Consider the following 17,248-nt stretch of genomic DNA (forward strand, 5'->3'; position numbering starts at 1 on the left):
TCACCCATCCCTGTGAGTTGTCCCATATCACTTTATCAGTAGCTTATTTGAAGCAGGCCTACACTGCAAAAAATGCCACTCTAGATTTAAGACAAATTATTACATATTTAAGCATAATTTTGCTTAAAACAAGCAAATTTGGCTGCCAGTGCGTTAAGCAAATTTGACTTGTTAAGATTTCTTAAAATAAGACAGCCTTCACAATTACTCCAAAAGCACAGAATGTCCTGAAATAAGACTAATTCCACTCATTTCAAACCATGTAGTTACTTAAAATAAGCCTGATGTCACTCAAATCTAGTGAACTTCTGAGGCATTAGTACTTGAAATAAGACAATTCAAGCACAGAATGTCCTGAAATAAGACTAATTGCACTCATTTCAAACCATGTAGTTACCTCAAAATAAGCCTGATGTCACTCAAATCTAGTGAACTTCTGAGGCATTAGTACTTGAAATAAGAGACAATTCAGGCTTTTACATAGGACCACAATAATAAAAGTGAAATTTAGACTGACAACACTGATTTCAAGTCATCTAGTAACTTCCAAAGAAGTCTGTCATCACTCAAACCTGGAGTACTTCTTAAGCATGAAGTTACTTAAAATCAGACCACAAGCTCTTAAAATCAGGAAACGTGACACAACACATTATTTATCACTGTTTTATTAGCCTGTTAATGAAGAAAACCAATAACAGCCATTTGAGAGTAGTGAACAATAATAAGCATCAGAATGCTTAAATGTACTTAATTACATATTACACATAATGATTTAAGTAAACTGTCAGACATAAGGTACATTGACATCTACATAAACGATGACAATTCAGCAACACATCAAACAGTCAGAATTCATCAAACAGTCAACAAATCATTGACAAATGTAGCTGGAAATACATTGGACGTTGTGTTACTGTGTGCTGTCCTGACCTCCAGACATATAGAGAAAGAGTGTGGGGGGGGGGGGAGTGACATACAGAAGAGTGACATACAGTAGGAGGTTGACAAAGAGAGAGGGAGAGACAGACTAGGTTTGGATGAATACTTAACAGTCAGCAAGCACCTTTTTATATGTTGTCGTCTTGTCACTCTCGTGAATAAAATCTTTGAGTACCTCTGTTTGTATTATGGACAATAGCCTAGCAAAACACTTGGAATATGTTAACTGGAACACATAGTAGCATCCCATCAGTATCATGAGGGATTCCAGAAGCATGTCCCTTGGCAAGGTCATCAGTTACGCAAGAAGACATTGGCGTCCTCAGATGGCTGAAAGCAACAAATTGGGGGAGGGGGGCAGAATGAAGTTAAACCACACACATGAAATTCACAAATGAAAGCATTATGTACTGACACTAAAACCCACCTCAAGAACATGGTACAGTGCCTCACTTGCCGACTTTTCTTGGAGGGGCGGTTGGGTAAGGGAACATTTTTGGGAGCGCCTCCAACAAGGCAATGGCCTGTGCAGCTGCAAACAAAGTGGTATAAGTTAATGTGCAATATTTATGATGACCCTGAAACTATGGATACATAAGAGCACTGAGTAAGCTGCAAGTCAATGTAATGGGTCACTTGTACAAATGACAAATGTAGTGGTGTTAGAACCCTCCAGTGACAACCACCAGTTTGCTGAGATTCAAGGAAAAGTGTAGTAGCATATCGGCTATGCCGCGATAATGACCACCTCACTGTACATTATCCCTTACACAGCTTTAAGTTTTTATTACTATTTTTGTTATTACATTTCTTACTGCCACTCCATGCCAGCCAGCTAACTAACTATTCACTTCTAGGGAAACCATGCATAGCCAGTGTAGCCACAATCTTTGGCTTTATCTAACCATCTTCTATCATATGTACTATCATAGACTTACCTTCCAGAAGTGAATGTGTTGTCTTGTCCAATTGCTCCATCTGTAATTTAAAGAAAAGGGTTGTTACTCTTTCAGAAAGAAAAAAATCTTCAACTTCAAGTCGAAGCTTCACTCAGGGTGGGGGATCCTTAACCTATAGAGTAGCTAGTTAGCTAAGAGCTAACTGCAGCTACTAGCTATTATATCACCAACATTCACACTAAATGAATCCTCTGAACTTGCTTACTTTTTACAGACAAGACTACTAGGGACACTTTCTGACATTGTATTACCTGGCACTAGTTTAAAACATATGAGAGACGTTAGCTCAGTCGACATGGGTTCAATTGAATTATTGTGCTAGGTTAGCTGTCTTAGCTGACGTCAAGTGTGCTATCTTTGTTTGCTAACAAGTTAATAACTTCAACCAGAAGTCTTGGTCTTTTAAAACATTTTTGTTTTCAATATTGCTGACGAATTACCAAAGTAGGCAGAGGTTAAATTATGTTAACTTACCTTTAGCTTTTGAAGTCGAAAGGCACAGCTCTTGTACTTGCTTCAGTTCACATCACTGGCATGCAGCTCAAGCGACATTTGAGATGTGTTGGGTGCGTTCGAGTGAATACGATCCTGCCACCGAGTTTGAGGAAAACTTGTGGTTTATGACAACATTTCTGACTGAGCATCTTGTGATCAGTGGTAATCCACAAGTATCGCAAGTATATTTGACTGTGTTTTTTAAGTGATTTAGGTCACTTTTACTACGTAATGCAATTAAGTGATTGTTAAAACTCATATCTAGTTAAAAATAACTTGAATTATGACCTTTAATGCAATAAGAAAATAACAAGTGAATTTATGCTTGAAATGAGACGTTTTCAACTTGACACTATTGCTTAAAATAAGACTACCACACTTGAAATGGATTCTTTTAAGATAAAGTGCTCATATCTAGTGTTAAAGAACTCAAATTAAGTTCAAATGTGCTTATCAAGGCAGCGCAAGTAATATTTGCTTGAAATAGGTAAAAATAACCTTATCAAGACAACACTAGGTAAGTCCAATTTTGCTAAAAACAAGACCAACTAGATTTTTTCATCTTAATATAAGAATAATAACCCTAGGTTAGAAAAGCAGTTTTTGCAGTGTACTTGAAGCAGAGGCGGGTAGAGAAAGCATATAAAAAAGCATATAAAAATGGTAGGCTGGCATATACAACCTAATCTTGTAGGACTATCATTGGGGTAGAGCAATGACGAATGAGTGAATACTTTCACTACACTGACGTCACGTTATTTAAGGTTATTGTAACTTCTATAAAGGTAAATCCAATATTATATGTTATACACGCAACACAATACCATATGCCCCTACGTGAAAGTGGTTCAATAAGGAACTAATAACTTTAATAACATCATTGTAATGTCGTAATGTTACGTTACCTTGAATAAAGAGGGGACTATGGTTAACTTTAACGCAGTAAACTAACAGCAATCTCACTCTGGTGACTAGCTAGCGCTCAATATAATGATTTCCATACAGAAACTAATGTTTTATGATTGACTTCCATACAATTGACCGATCGCCAGGGCCCCGCCCCCTTAGTTACTGTTGCTACGTCCGACACAATTCCCGGAACTATCAAGCCAAAAGCCATGGCGAGTACGGGGACAACCGCTATAGCTGTCAGTGTGAGTGATGATTTTTGGAGTAATACCTCCACGATATCCTCCAGATCAAGGCAAAAGGGACTGCAATATGCAGTGGAAGGATATATCCAAAATATTAAGATCAACAACGAAGTGGACACAACAATAATTGAAGCAAAAGCATACAGGTCTCAATAAAAAAAATGAGAAACCCCACAACCTCTTCATTAAATGCAACCAGCACAGCCTTGTAGACTAGTCATGTTATTTCACCACTGGGTAAGATCTGTATATAATATTTCAAGCTAGCTAATAACCTACAACGATTCTTTATTCTTATTATTTATTCCGTCTCTGGAGAGAGACTCTGGAGAACAGTACAATAACGTACCAGTGTGGATCAGCTGCTAGTAACGTTATTGTTCAAGGGATGTGTGTGCATGTTGCTGAAAGTATTTCACAGTCACTGTAGTGATAACTTGCTTGTAAAATGATGATCCTGATGTAATGCTATGGCTTTGTATCAGATCGCCAGCTTATTGCTCTTAGGTTGTGCCTTATGCATACATTGGGATACTCAGGAGTAGGTTGCCCATTCACAAAATGCTACAAAGATTAAAATAAAAAAAAACTTCATATTGGCCTTTTGTTCAACATTGATACAGTATGTTAAGCCCGAGCTAGTCTCTCCAACTAAAGTATTAATGTTAAAATCAAAATGTTAATGTTACCGTCTGTAAAATTGCACGCTGAGCTATCCTAGCTAGCGATGTTAATGTTACCTCTGTAAAGTTGCACTCTGAGCTATCCTAGCTAGCGATAGCAAACGCCAGCAGCATAAATACAAAGTGTTAGATAAAAGTTCTGTTCAATGTTGTATCAAGCATAAATACAAAGTGTTCATTAAAAGTTCTGTTCAATGCTGGCGTTTGCTATCGCTAGCTAGGATAGATCAGCATGCAATTTTACAGAGGGTAACATTAACATTTTGACGGTAACATTAACATTTTGATTTTAACATTAACACTTTAGTTGGAGAGACTAGTTATGTACTTATATACACTAGTGGTAATAGTGGTAATAATACAAGTTGTCATGAACCATAACTGTTTGGGGATGTTCTCTCAACTATAGATAGTTAGTTATCATACCTAACGATAGCGTGGTTCGCTAGATAGATAGCTATCTCCAAGCAGCTTCATTTACTTTGGAGCAGACATGTGTGTGTTTTTCGGTATATTGAGTTGGGAGTGGGGTCTCCCACACTGTTTAATCCACCGCCGGCACCTTTCCTCTTGTGTTTTGGGCTTTGGAAATGCGGGGGAAAAACGACGCATCCCTCTAATCTCTGTGTCAGATCTAAAAGTCCCGTAAGCACACTGCTTCACCATGCTGCTCAGACCTCAAAGTTGTCGGACCTTCTTCTCTTAGTAGCGGTTGCTAAGGTATGATTGGATGAGGGCCGTTCTAGGGAGGAGTTTCGCGATCGGTCAATTCCACTGTCAAGTGTTCTCGTTCGATAGAGGTGCGCCGTTGACGTACGAACAAGAGGTCAAGCAGTCGACGTGTGTGCTTGTGGATAGAAATTGTTTTATATAAAAGCAGCGAGACGTATCCAACAGAGCAGCCTATAAGTACATTTTGAACATTCAGAGTGAAAAGTATTCTGCTTTAAAACCTATTCATAAAAGTAGGCCTACAATTTTTTTGGGGGAAAAAATCTTAAGTGTCTTAAGTGTTAAGAGTAAACGTAACGCATTGCTACCCACCTCTGACTTGAAGCCTATAGTGAAACAAGTCTTTGCCTAATTAGATCACTTTTGCGTTTCTTTACCATATCAGTTACATAAGAAACTAGCCGATTTTGGATGGCTATCTATTTATCTAAGGCTAAGGTCATTAGATCTAAGATCATTAGACGCAAGACGAAGCCTATCCCTTGCACTGACAATCACAATGACATGTTCATGTGTCTGAGTTGATCTTTGGGGAGGCATTGGTAAGCTAGTTGAAGTTCTTGTTTAACAGGTGCGTTCTGTTCAAGAACACACCGTACTGGTTTGACTGGGGTAGACTATAGATACCCTATTCAAAATCCGACATCTAAGGTTATATCCCACATAACCAGTCTAGGCGTTTTTTCCCAAGATTTTTAATCAAGCTACTCAATAAAAAACTGACACAAAACCACCCCGAAACTCAAGCACTCATTATACCTACATAAGTAAAATATGACAAAAAATGTATTAATTGAAGACGAGGGTATCACTAGCCTCGCCTTTCGTTGATGTGTTTTACTTTGTGGTGGGTGTAGTTGCCTTGACTACGCCTCGCCCCCTTCAATGTCTTTCAGGAAGTAAATTTAAAGCAAAAGGAAACTAGAACAAAATGCATCAACCAGACGAGTGAGAGCAGCATAACGTTGTCTGGACTTGGGAATTTGGAGCATACGACGACGGAGCGCAAAAAATGCTGATTAAGGAGTAGTAAGTTGTTAGTTATTTTCGATTGTACGTATTATAAATGAAGCATAACAGCTGTTTTGTGAGTAATTAATGAGTAAACTGGACAAGGGGGGCTACCTCGAACTTGGTCGAGCTAACGTTGGCTAGCTCCAGTGAGTAGTGAGTAGGTAGCTAGACAGTTAGCCAGCCAGCTGCTGTCCACGATCTGCTACACTGTAAAGTACACTTCAGCTAAATCTGTCAGTTTGCTTTTCAAATCAGAAGTCACTTGGTACCACATATTGGTTGGGTTATTGAGGCAATGGTAAATGAAAGTGGCGTCCATTAAAATGTAACTTAAACGTTAAAGGCAGCCAAGTCTTCCCATGGTTTTGTCAGTTGACAAGTGGCAGCTTCTTTTGAATCGGGCAGGTGAATGAATTGAAGAACCTTATGCCACAACCTTGTGAAATACCCTACATTTAAAATGAGCAACGAAACAGTTTTGGTTGAGTTTAGGATGGTTACTGGTTTGGCCTTATAGAAGTTACTTCTAAAATGCATGATCGTTGACTCTTATCTCTGTCATTGTGCACTACTCTAAACTCCTCGGGTAATGTGGCACCAGGTCGCACAGCTCACCTTACAAGATTGTCGGTTGAATGAAACACAGAGGTGTTGTTCAAAGTGTTAGACCTAATTGTCAAGGTATCAATACTTGTCAGCTTAGCTGAATTTGGCAAATAACTTTCAACTCCACGAGTCCTCTATTACGCAATAATTTAGATGTAGTTTAGGTTTGATTTGTTACATTCTTGATCAGTAGTTGCATCTGATTCAGTGGTTTTATATATATAAAAAAGGTTTAATTTACCTTAATGTCATTTGACAGACGCCTTTGTTCAAAGTGGCTTAAGTTAAGTCCAAGCACGCATAAAGCCGATCAAGGAAAAAACACTAAAAGCACAACACACTTTAATTTCGCATACCTTGGCATGACAAGTGCCAGATGTGCCAGGAATGTATTTCATAAAGGGCAACTGGCTTTAAGATATTGAAAATGATATTACATTGGTGTAAGTTTAGGAAGCGTGAACCTGTGTGTATGAAGACTAGGTCTACCACACAGCACTGAGGACAATTGTGAGCTGTTGATAAACAACATCTGAAAGCCTGTGTGTGAGCAGACCGGAATAAGTAATCTCTGTTGTAATGTTTTTGGCATTTTGTAACAAGGTCCTGTTCTTCTCTCTCTGCAGCCGAGTCATCCTTCCTATATCCGTTGAGGAGGTAAGTGCTGATTTGTCATTTTTTGTTTCCTGACCTTTTGTTCTGGGATTGTCTGGATATGGGAAGTTCCTTGGTTAAACATTGTCTGCTCAATCTAACAGCGATTGACTCACGCAAAGCAAGACAGAGTTTTCCCTCACCTAAATATAGAGCTGAGCAATAGGCCCTGCTGGAGAAATCACAAGCCCAAATTGCAGCTAAAAAAAAGTTTGCTCACTTTTTCTTTCACCCCTCTGACTCAGATATTCCTAATGTGAGAATTCTCTTCTTGCTTGCTTGAACTCCCTTAAATCTAAAAGGAATGCACCAGTTTGGAAGTGAATTGGAGAAGCAAAGCTGAATGCTTGCGTTAAACTCTATCATAGGTGCAGTGTTTGGGTTACGCTTTGCTTATCACTTCCATCTCTGACAGTTTAATCTCCCAAACACATTTACCCTCAAGTAGCCTCCAAGGAGCAGTTCCACCTGCCAGTGGATTGGTTAGCAGTCAGTGCTCATAAGTCATTGTCACAAATGGAGCCTTGTATGATTGCAGAACTGTCAACTCAGCAGTCAAGTCAGTCATTTCAGTCCCAGTCTTCTCAAAGGATCTCAAAGGGGCCAGCATATTTCATTTTGCAATGCATTGTGCTGTTAACTATATTGCTACTAAAGCCTCTGTCTATCATTGAAATGGATCAGTCTTCCTCTGAACAGTAATAGGAAGCACAAGCTCAACATGTGAGGTGACATTCCAATCCACCTCCGTAATGACACTCTTGGTGATTGTTCCCCGCAGCCTTCCGTAGACAAACTATGGAACTACTGGCTATCAGTAAGAACTCACTAAGCATTACTAGGCACTGAAACTCGCTCCGAATAATTGACACCTTTCGATTCAGTTGCAGCTCGACTGGGAGTTTCATCTGTGTACATAAGTGGCCTTGATGTCAGTGTAGAGACCGTAGTTTAGTCAGTAGCAGGCGTCGGCCCACAGGCTGGATGACTCACCACCTGTGTGATGCATACTGGCAGTGGCTGCTGCTGCTACTGCTGCCTGACCAGCCCCTGACTATGGTTGATGGATGGCGTGATGGGTTGGCCGCCTAAGCAGTAAGATAATGATGATAATTCCTTTTGCTGATGCTGTAAACAGGGGGCATCACTTGCTGTACCATGGTAACCTATCCCATGGAAATGTTAGATGGGTGTTATGTGTCCTCATTGTGTTTGCTGCCTCGATTAATTTCTCATTCAATATGCTCATGTAAAATGTATGTGATTCATTACATTCGTTTCGACCAGAAGTGAGTCCTGTTGTATAGCCTTTTGTGTCAAGGAGATACCACCTTTTCACAGATGGCATGTGTTCTGCAATTTTAGGGACTGGTTGAAACCAGCATTTCCTCTTTCGTAAGAGCACAGATGGTACTTTAGGTTAAGTGGTGTCTGTTGATGGTGTTGACAGTGGTGGTCAGCATGTCCTCTCTTTTTCCTGTGCAGTATCAGGTGGGCCAGCTGTACTCAGTAGCTGAGACCAGCAAAAATGAGACCGGCGGTGGGGAAGGGGTGGAGGTGCTGAAGAATGAGCCCTACGAGAAGGATGGGGAGAAGGGCCAGTACACGCACAAGATCTACCATCTGCAGAGGTAAGCAAACCAACTGTGAAAATACTGGCCAGTGTAGAACACGGTTCATCTTGTCTCCATTATAAGAGAGTAGAGAACAGTTTTTTTGGGGGGGGGGGGGTTTAGCCTTTATTTGGATAGGACAGTGAAGTTTTTGGACAGGATTGTAGCCCATAAATGGGGGGGCTTATTGGCTCGTGCCACAGTGCCCCCCGAGAGAATAGTTTTTATCTGCATTCAGATCATTTAGCTATATGAGGCACTTGTTAAAAACCTTCTGCAAGTGTGATGTTGGTCACTATGTGAGATCACACGTTTGTCCTAAATTTTGTGCATGCGTTAAATCTTGTCTTACTTTCTTTTGCGTGCAGTAAAGTACCAAGTTTTGTGCGGATGCTAGCGCCAGCTTCTGCCCTCAACATCCATGAGAAGGCCTGGAATGCTTACCCATACTGTCGCACAGGTATGCTTTGTTCTTCAGTAATGCCTCAATAAAAAATCTTACTGATTGTGTTTGGAGACTTGAAAGCAAAAAATGTATGTTTTTTTTGTTTGTTTGTTTTTTTCATTGAACATGCGGTCATCATGACAGTTCTCACGGTAAGTTTTTTAGTTTGTTTGTTTGTTTGTTTAAACTTGCAATTACTAGCAGTAAAAAAGTAATTGTGCCAGATTATACATTGCATTGTCTTAATTATCAAGAAGAGGAAATCTAGGCTTTCTTGTTAATGATTTAATTTAATTTAATTTAATTTAATACAATAGCATTTTCTTTTCTTATTATTTGTAAATATAAAAAATGGCACAGAGGAGAGTCCAATAAATGCTAAACTACTAAAATGAGTGACATTTATTTTATTTTCTCTTAAGTGTAATAATCACTATTCACTTGTTGGTTTCATGAAATACTTGTTTTTTTGTTGGTTTGTTTTGCAGAATGAGTACATGAAGGACAATTTTCTGATCCAGATTGAAACCTGGCACAAGCCTGACCTCGGTGAGCAGGAAAATGTGAGTGTTGCAAAAGGAATGAGATTTTGTGTTATTAGTTTATGACATAATTACACACAATTATGACACAACTACATTTGGTCATTCTGTCTGGAATAATTTGCTTTGTCATTGTCATTTAATGTATTCCTTTTATTAGGTACATGGACTGGATGCAGACGCATGGAAGAAGTGTGAAGTAGTTCACATTGACATTGCAGACAGAAGTGCTTTGGATTCCAAGGTGAATTCTCGAAAGGCAACAGCACTGTTGGCAACACATTGGCACACAATACATTCTGGGGCTGGCTTAGTTTTGTCACAAGAATGGACTTTTTACTGTAGATGTCTACATCAGTAAACTCTATCAATTATTTTGATCATTCACACTTTCAAGAATGCTAGACATTCAACTGCTGTAATTACGGTTGTCAATTCCTACTTTTGAGATGTCCAGCAGGTTATACCCAACTACATGCCACATTATTTTTTATTTCCTGCAATGCATTTGATGCTCCGAAATACTTCAGGGCTATGAAGAAAATCTTTGGACAAGATGTGATTAAGGGAACAGTATAGCCAATGACAAACAGATTTCTATGCTTCTTAGATATTTTGTCATAGATAATTTGGTTTAATCGTAACTGTACTGACTTGGGATGTTGTCCCCCATAGGTTGTAGTCTCTTCCCTGGCTTACTGCACCAATAGGACACTCAAAGCATCTTCCCACAGATTTACCACTGACTTGCTTTGACACTCACTCATTCTGTCATCCTGAACTGTCTCCCTTCAGGACTACAAACCAGATGAAGATCCTGCCACATTCAAGTCTGCAAAGACAGGCAGGGGCCCCCTTGGACCTGACTGGAAGGTAAAATCGTGTAATCCCCCCTCAAAAATGCTCTGTGCTCCAGCAGCAGCCTTTAGCACTTGTTGATGTTCTGTCATCGTCACTGATGGAAAACACCTGCTGCAAAGCACTTTGACACTGGATCCTGATTTATGAGTGTTTTTGTACATGCTTGTGGCTGTTACTCTTTAATCTCAAAAAATTGTCAAACGATAGAAACCATGTTCTATTATACTATTATAACCTCTAAACCAAATATACGTCAGACATTATAATGGACCATTTATGCACCACATTAAGAATTTAGCAACACATTTTATTTTTAAATCCTTAATGTGGTGTTTTTGAGCATAGACAGACACAAGGCGGCTTTCCACTGCAGGAACTTGTGGGATTTTCAACAGGAACAGCCCATTGCTTGGTCGTTTTTGTCGTTTGATTTTCTACTGCGGTGCAGGAACTACCAGACCTACACGTTGACATAACCTTTGTTCTTTAATAGCCCTAAAACTGCCTGCTAGTTTCTGCAGTGGAAAACCGTCTACAGATGCAATTTACTCACCATACTTTCCTGAGTATTTACCGCACGGTATATAGATTGCATTACAGTATTTAATGTAATGTATGATCGCCACCGCAGTTTATTCAACGTTATGTCGTCATGACACGTAAAACTAAATGCCATGTAGTTCCAGTGCGGGCACTACTAGCCTTTTCAATGTTGTATGTAGGAATGGATTTTTTTAACGAAAATGGTACACTTCCTTCCCGCATGCACAAACAAACTCACAAATACATCTTTCCCATTCACAGTGAAAACCATTTATTGAGAGTTCATTTAGTGTTATGGTGTCGGTGGGAATGTACACTAAATCGTTAATCATTCCCCTGGCGACCTAGTACCATAAGTGATCAGCTTCTGACAGACTTGCAGCAGGAATCGCAACCACTGAATTAATGTGTTCTAGAAGGGGGAGGAGGGACTTCTTCCCCTTCATTCACTACATTTATATCAGAGTAAGCCCTTGCCCCATTGGTGTCCCACTATTTCTCTCAGGATTGTTTAAAGACTAACCATCTAAGCCATCTGCAAGTGGTTGTGATCACTTTGAACCCAAGACTGCCTTTTATTGGTGAGCTGATTTTGAGTAATTAAACGTTGCTTCAGGCATGGCAGCAAACGATGATTACCTGGCAAACTTCCTGTGTGCGTTACTAACTTCTAGGCACAAAAAAAAGCATTCCCATGTACAGGCCAAACCTGAGTATTAACCGCAGGGTTGCAGATATTTTTCTAAATCAATGTATGAATCGTGGTCAATAGTTGGGGAAATTACGGCAGCTATCTGTCCAGTTTTATGGCAGCATTTCTGTGTAAAGGGGGTTACGGTGATTGCAGGGACAATTGCTTCCACATGAGTGCTTTGTCTTTGCTCTGCAGAAGGAGCTCCTATCCAAGACGGACTGTCCACATATGTGTGCTTACAAACTGGTCACGGTCAAGTTCAAGTGGTTTGGCCTGCAGAACAAGGTGGAGGGCTTCATTCACAAGGTATGGGTTTTTTGAACTGGGAGTAATGTTATATCATTATGTCACTGACTTAATCACCCAAGATCATCACATATAGTTAAAGCTGTAGCTGTAGTTTGGGTATCTAGCAGACACTTTTGTCCATAGCAACTTAGACATTTGCTGTCTATAATCAATGATGAAAATTGGTTAAGTGTTAAATTGATGTATTTTTGGTGACTAATTTATCTAATGAATTCCTTGTTTCATTTGCAGCTAGAAAAGCGCTTGTTTACTAATTTCCATAGACAGCTTTTCTGTTCGATCGATAAATGGGATGGATTGACGATGGATGACATTCGAAGAATGGAGGAGGAAACACAAAAAGAACTTGATGATGTATGTATAGCGTTTGAAAATCAAAAGTCATGGCTCTGATTTGCCTCATTTGTATTTACTTGAACTACTGGTAAGATCATTCCTCTGTCAGTCTGTCTGCCCTTTCATCTTTCCCATTTAGAATACATTTATTTTCTGTGGGAATGGTAATGCTAATACCTGAATATCCTAATTCATACAGTTCATACGAGTTATACAATCCCACACAGCTCTCTGTGTGAAGAATATGAACATATTGTTCTGGATTGTTAGACCCAAGGTGGTAGTTGCTGGTAAACTTAAAATGTAAAAGTCACCTTTTGAACATTGACCTAACATCACACTCAAACTAACTTTACAGCCAGTAATTGCAGTCCCCAATCACCATAACTTTCTGGATGTGTTGTGCAATTCATAGTTCGCAAAAAGACCTCTGTTGAACACTCATTATCAAAAAATTGTAGAACAATCTTGTTCACCTGATTAAGCTGACCTACTTTTAATGACCTTAACCTGTTTTTCAAAGCTAGTCATTTCATTTCACAATGTTAACGTTAATGTTACAGATACAGTTAAACAGATTCACAACATAGGTTTTCCATTACATCTATGTCCCTGCACAAATATAAATAAATGAACAAATTAATAGAAGCTCAGCCACAAACATTTATTATTGTGAAAGTCTGAGTGGTTGATTAACTGTACAACAGGTTACCATACTGCCTGTGAAGTTTGTATTTGTTTGAATGGTTTGGAATTGTTTCCCTTTTATAGATGCGGGTTAAGGACCCAGTGAAAGGCATGTCTGCCGCAGACGACTGATACTACAGCTGTGAGTGTATACCCCGCGTACCGTTAATTACTGCCAGCCATGGGAATGACCGTAATGCTAGTTGTCTGCCATCATCCCTGGCAGCTTAACAGTGCCTCCAGGCAGCTCCCAAACGCTGCACTAGAGCACGAGAGCAAAACTAACTGATGTTCACTGATACAGATTATTGGTTCCCCCTCTTGAACTGGATTTTAACTCTATTTTAGATTAAATAAATAAATAAATAAATGATAATAATAATAATAATAATAAATAATACAAAATATTAGACAAGTATGTATGTCTCTAGATGTGGGGAAGCCTTTGTGATTCAAGCCGCCTCTGATCATCATTCTCATTGTGTGTTTTCTATATCTTTCTGTCTCTTCATTTCCAGATTTTTGCCTTAAACACCAGCATTTTGGCCTGACTGCCATCTTTGTGGAGCAAGTGTATGATCCAACTCAGCTTCTCCACTTACTCTGTTGACCAATCTAAAAAGCCATTATTGTCATGGTGGATCATCAAAGTCTACAGCCTTACCACTTGAATAGTTCACATGTAACTTATACACTAATGAATAACAATGTTGCTGTTGAAAAATGTTTGATTAATGGGACTCTATTTTTTGGATATGTGGTGTCAGATATGGTGTACCTTATATGCAATGTTCCCTGTTCTGTTGCGTGGCATTTATTGTGCACAGTAGAGTGGACCAAATCCAACTGTCAGCCTTTGATCTTTTATTTCCATGTGTTTGCCCTTCGAAATCAAAATTACTTTGCAGTGTTGTTTGCCATGCTCTATTATTGTGGAATTTTTAAATATTTACATAATGTTCCCAATGGTGCATATTGCTTGAGATGAAGTTTACTGTTTCAGTCGATGGCAGTTTAATCCAAGGATGGGATCTGGGGGGGTTGTTTGCTGAAGGCCAGCGAACAACCTGGTGTCGATCTTGATACTCTGTCCTCAAAAGAGGTCAACCAGAGTTGGGGTATTAAATTGTATTTATATCTGGGGTACATGTTTTATGTTCATGATTTTGTTGTTTTGTTTGGTCAAGGGTTGGGCAAAAACACTGTATTTGTATGTCTTCAGATACACTGTAGTACTCTTTATATGACATCATGAAGATTAAAATATTTATATTTACATATTACCTCTCATCCTCTGTTATTCATAAACACACAGGAAGTATATTCATACATCTTAAGGGTTTTCCCCAATTTAAAATGTTTACGGACGTATATGAAATCTTTGGTTCAAAAACATTTGGGTGATTTATAGATTTTTGCCAGAAGGTTATACAGGTGGGCATGTATGTTAATTTACATTGTTAAAACGACATATTCTTATGACTAAAGCAGCCTTCAAATGTTTTTGGCAAGATCATACTTCCCAGTTGTACAGTACAGTTAAGTACAGTTCCCACTGTAATTACTATAAGTGGTCAAGTGGTCATTCAAGTCTGGTCGGAAATTAAAAGTGCAGTGACCGCGATTCTAATTCCATACACTTTCTGTCAAATTCATCAAACTGCTTCTTGTGGTCTTCTAGTTGTCTGATCAGTGTTTGCGCAAAAAAAAAGCCTACAGTTGGTACACAGTCCAGGGGAGTATTCCAAATATGTGGTGACGAATCTGGGGGGTTAACTCAGAGTAAATGGTAAACCCTATGGCTTCATTCTCTTTGACCTTTTAGGCCCACAGTTGCAAAATTATATCACTTTTAGGTATCATAAAAATAAATCTGATATGTAGTTTTTTTTAAACACATTTACATAGTCAATAGGTCCCATTGTTCAACCTCGCAGTGGTATTGGATAGTAAGGTCTGGTAATGAAGTCACACAACCTGCAAACTTTCCTCGAGGCTCATCACTTATTGGACTGGATATACAGTATCAAGACACAAGTAAGTAAAAGTAAGTGACATTACAATAGATACTTATTGACTGGAATACATTTATTAAATACGATTTGTCTGTGGCAAATTCTACAACACTGGGTGAGGTTGGTAGTAAAAATAACGTGTACACCTAACATGGGGTACATGGGGACATTGCACTTAGTAGTAGTAGTAGGAGTAAAAATAACGTTCACATATGGAAAAAAAATGCAAATGCATTTGATGATTCACTATAAGTTATAAATTCCCTCTGTTAAAATGTTGCGCTTAGATCAGTATTGAATAAATTAGTAAATTATTTCTGGTTGCAGTATGTGAAACTGTATCTTGTCAGTTAAAAAAATGCATTTAACTGATTCCGGGCTTTTTTCTGAGTTTGCCCAAATAACTGCTTGTTGCATTAGGCAGAAACAGGTTCTAAATGATCTGGAATGTTTTGGGGGATGGTTGCTGGCTTACTGCATTGTTCAGGGTGAGAATGTTCTTGAATGTGGGGATGTAAGTGCTCTTCCAGAAGTTTGTGTCAGAAGGCAAGCTCTTATAAACTATTGGGACACTTGGGTCATAGTAAAATTATTGCACCAACACGCTAAGCAGCAAATGTAATGTTATTCTTTCCTTTTCAGAAGAGAAGAGCTGTCTTTGGGACATTGTAAAATGAATATGGCTGAACACTGAGACAAAGACAAAGTTTGGTTTTGTACCACAATTTTATTCCTTTTAATATTATAATTATTATGCATGCAAAGCAATGCACTGCACTGTTATCCTGTGGCGGTGTCTTCTTTTTCTTTGTACCTTTTTCTGCTATTGGTTCAGCAAAATGTTGCTGTGTAGGACATTTGTGCTATGCATTTTTCATTTGTCTGAACTTTATACTTTTTAAGATAAGAAAAACGTTCTCCCATAGACTTACATTGGGCCATTGTGACATAATAGGGTCATTAAACTGGCAGGCACATGTGTTTCTCTGACACTTGCTCCAATATGACAGCTCCCTCCCTCTCTCTCCCTGTCACTAGGCCTGTAATATAAGCGCATAACTAGGAGATAAGAGGCACCTTCCATACACTAATCGTTTTTCTTTCCATCTCTGTGTCTTTCTATCTATCCATCTACAACTCCTCTTACACTCCATCTCTGTATCACTCCATTTTCTATTAACAATGATGCACAATTCCACAATAGTTTATTTTAATTCAGACATTAAAAAGGGAAAACATTCACAGAATTCACCAGTCTACTAGCTTTGATGTCTTCAAGATAGCCCTTCAAGAGGCTATCTACAAATGACCTGCTGATAGTTTTAACCACCAAAAGGAAGAAACACAAGCACAACAAAATACATACCCCCCAACTCGGAAACAAATTATAATTAAATCACAGTAATTCCACATGGATGAAAATTAAATTAAAACATCACAAACTCAATCCTTGGGTGTAACATTCAAACCAAACCATTCATCAGAAATAAGTAACAAAGGTGGGACAACTCATAACAGCAAGACCCCAGCACATTTGCTCGGGATGGTAGCAACCAAAAGCAGCAAAGCAGCAGCCAACAAGCCTCTGTAAGGTTGTATTTTGGGACTAATGCCAGGATACAATACAGAAGTCCACACGCCTCCACCTGTCCCAGCTAGGAGCCTGTGACGGATAGCACGAATTACTAAACCCACATCCCGTCTCTGAAGATCTCAACGAACCAGCACGGGAATAGATGCACACTACACTTGAAGAATCAAACTTTCCAGCGAGTTCAAACAGCAGACTGCGTTCCTGCACTACTCTGTGAGCTGCAGACAACAAGGTTACATTATACACCTGCGGTATTAAGGGGACCTTTACACCCATACCACTCCTTTTTTCTGTCAATTTCAGGGATCATCCTGCCGCACATTCCTTGAATTGCATTAGATGTCATGATCTTTTACATGCTTTGCATGCACTG

General features: G+C 39.1%; 1 protein-coding gene and 1 long non-coding RNA gene across 3 annotated transcripts; one reads left to right on the forward strand and one right to left on the reverse strand.

Annotated features, from left to right (window-relative positions):
- Positions 1 to 943: 943 nt before the first annotated feature.
- On the reverse strand, positions 944 to 2,705 carry LOC116221821. 2 transcript variants are annotated; one of them, XR_004164295.2, is made up of 4 exons: positions 1,878 to 2,705; positions 1,367 to 1,471; positions 1,152 to 1,269; positions 944 to 1,114 (listed from the first exon to the last, which is right to left on the reverse strand). It is a non-coding gene; the product is annotated as an uncharacterized LOC116221821 (long non-coding RNA). The 2 variants fall into 2 exon arrangements; XR_004164294.2 differs by having other exon boundaries at positions 944 to 1,269; positions 1,878 to 2,704.
- A 3,141-nt stretch (positions 2,706 to 5,846) lies between these two features.
- Positions 5,847 to 14,544, forward strand: pitpnaa (phosphatidylinositol transfer protein, alpha a). Its single transcript, XM_012828849.3, has 12 exons — positions 5,847 to 5,991; positions 7,209 to 7,239; positions 8,722 to 8,867; positions 9,218 to 9,309; positions 9,439 to 9,446; positions 9,783 to 9,857; positions 9,997 to 10,080; positions 10,632 to 10,709; positions 12,130 to 12,240; positions 12,475 to 12,597; positions 13,351 to 13,408; positions 13,785 to 14,544. Exons 1-11 carry the CDS (start codon positions 5,975 to 5,977, stop codon positions 13,396 to 13,398), a joined length of 813 nt encoding a protein of 270 aa, XP_012684303.1. The 5' UTR covers positions 5,847 to 5,974; the 3' UTR covers positions 13,399 to 13,408; positions 13,785 to 14,544.
- The last annotated feature ends 2,704 nt before the right edge of the window (positions 14,545 to 17,248 follow it).

Source organism: Clupea harengus, chromosome 9, assembly GCF_900700415.2.
Source record: "Clupea harengus chromosome 9, Ch_v2.0.2, whole genome shotgun sequence".
NCBI lineage: Eukaryota > Metazoa > Chordata > Actinopteri > Clupeiformes > Clupeidae > Clupea > Clupea harengus.

What these genes read in the sequence shown, in the direction of transcription:
- pitpnaa (XM_012828849.3), top strand. An exon ending in GAAGTGCTTTGGATTCCAAG is followed by an intron (nt 10,081 to 10,631) that starts GTGAATTCTCGA and finishes GTCTCCCTTCAG; the next exon opens with GACTACAAACCAGATGAAGA. An exon ending in CCCTTGGACCTGACTGGAAG is followed by an intron (nt 10,710 to 12,129) that starts GTAAAATCGTGT and finishes TTTGCTCTGCAG; the next exon opens with AAGGAGCTCCTATCCAAGAC.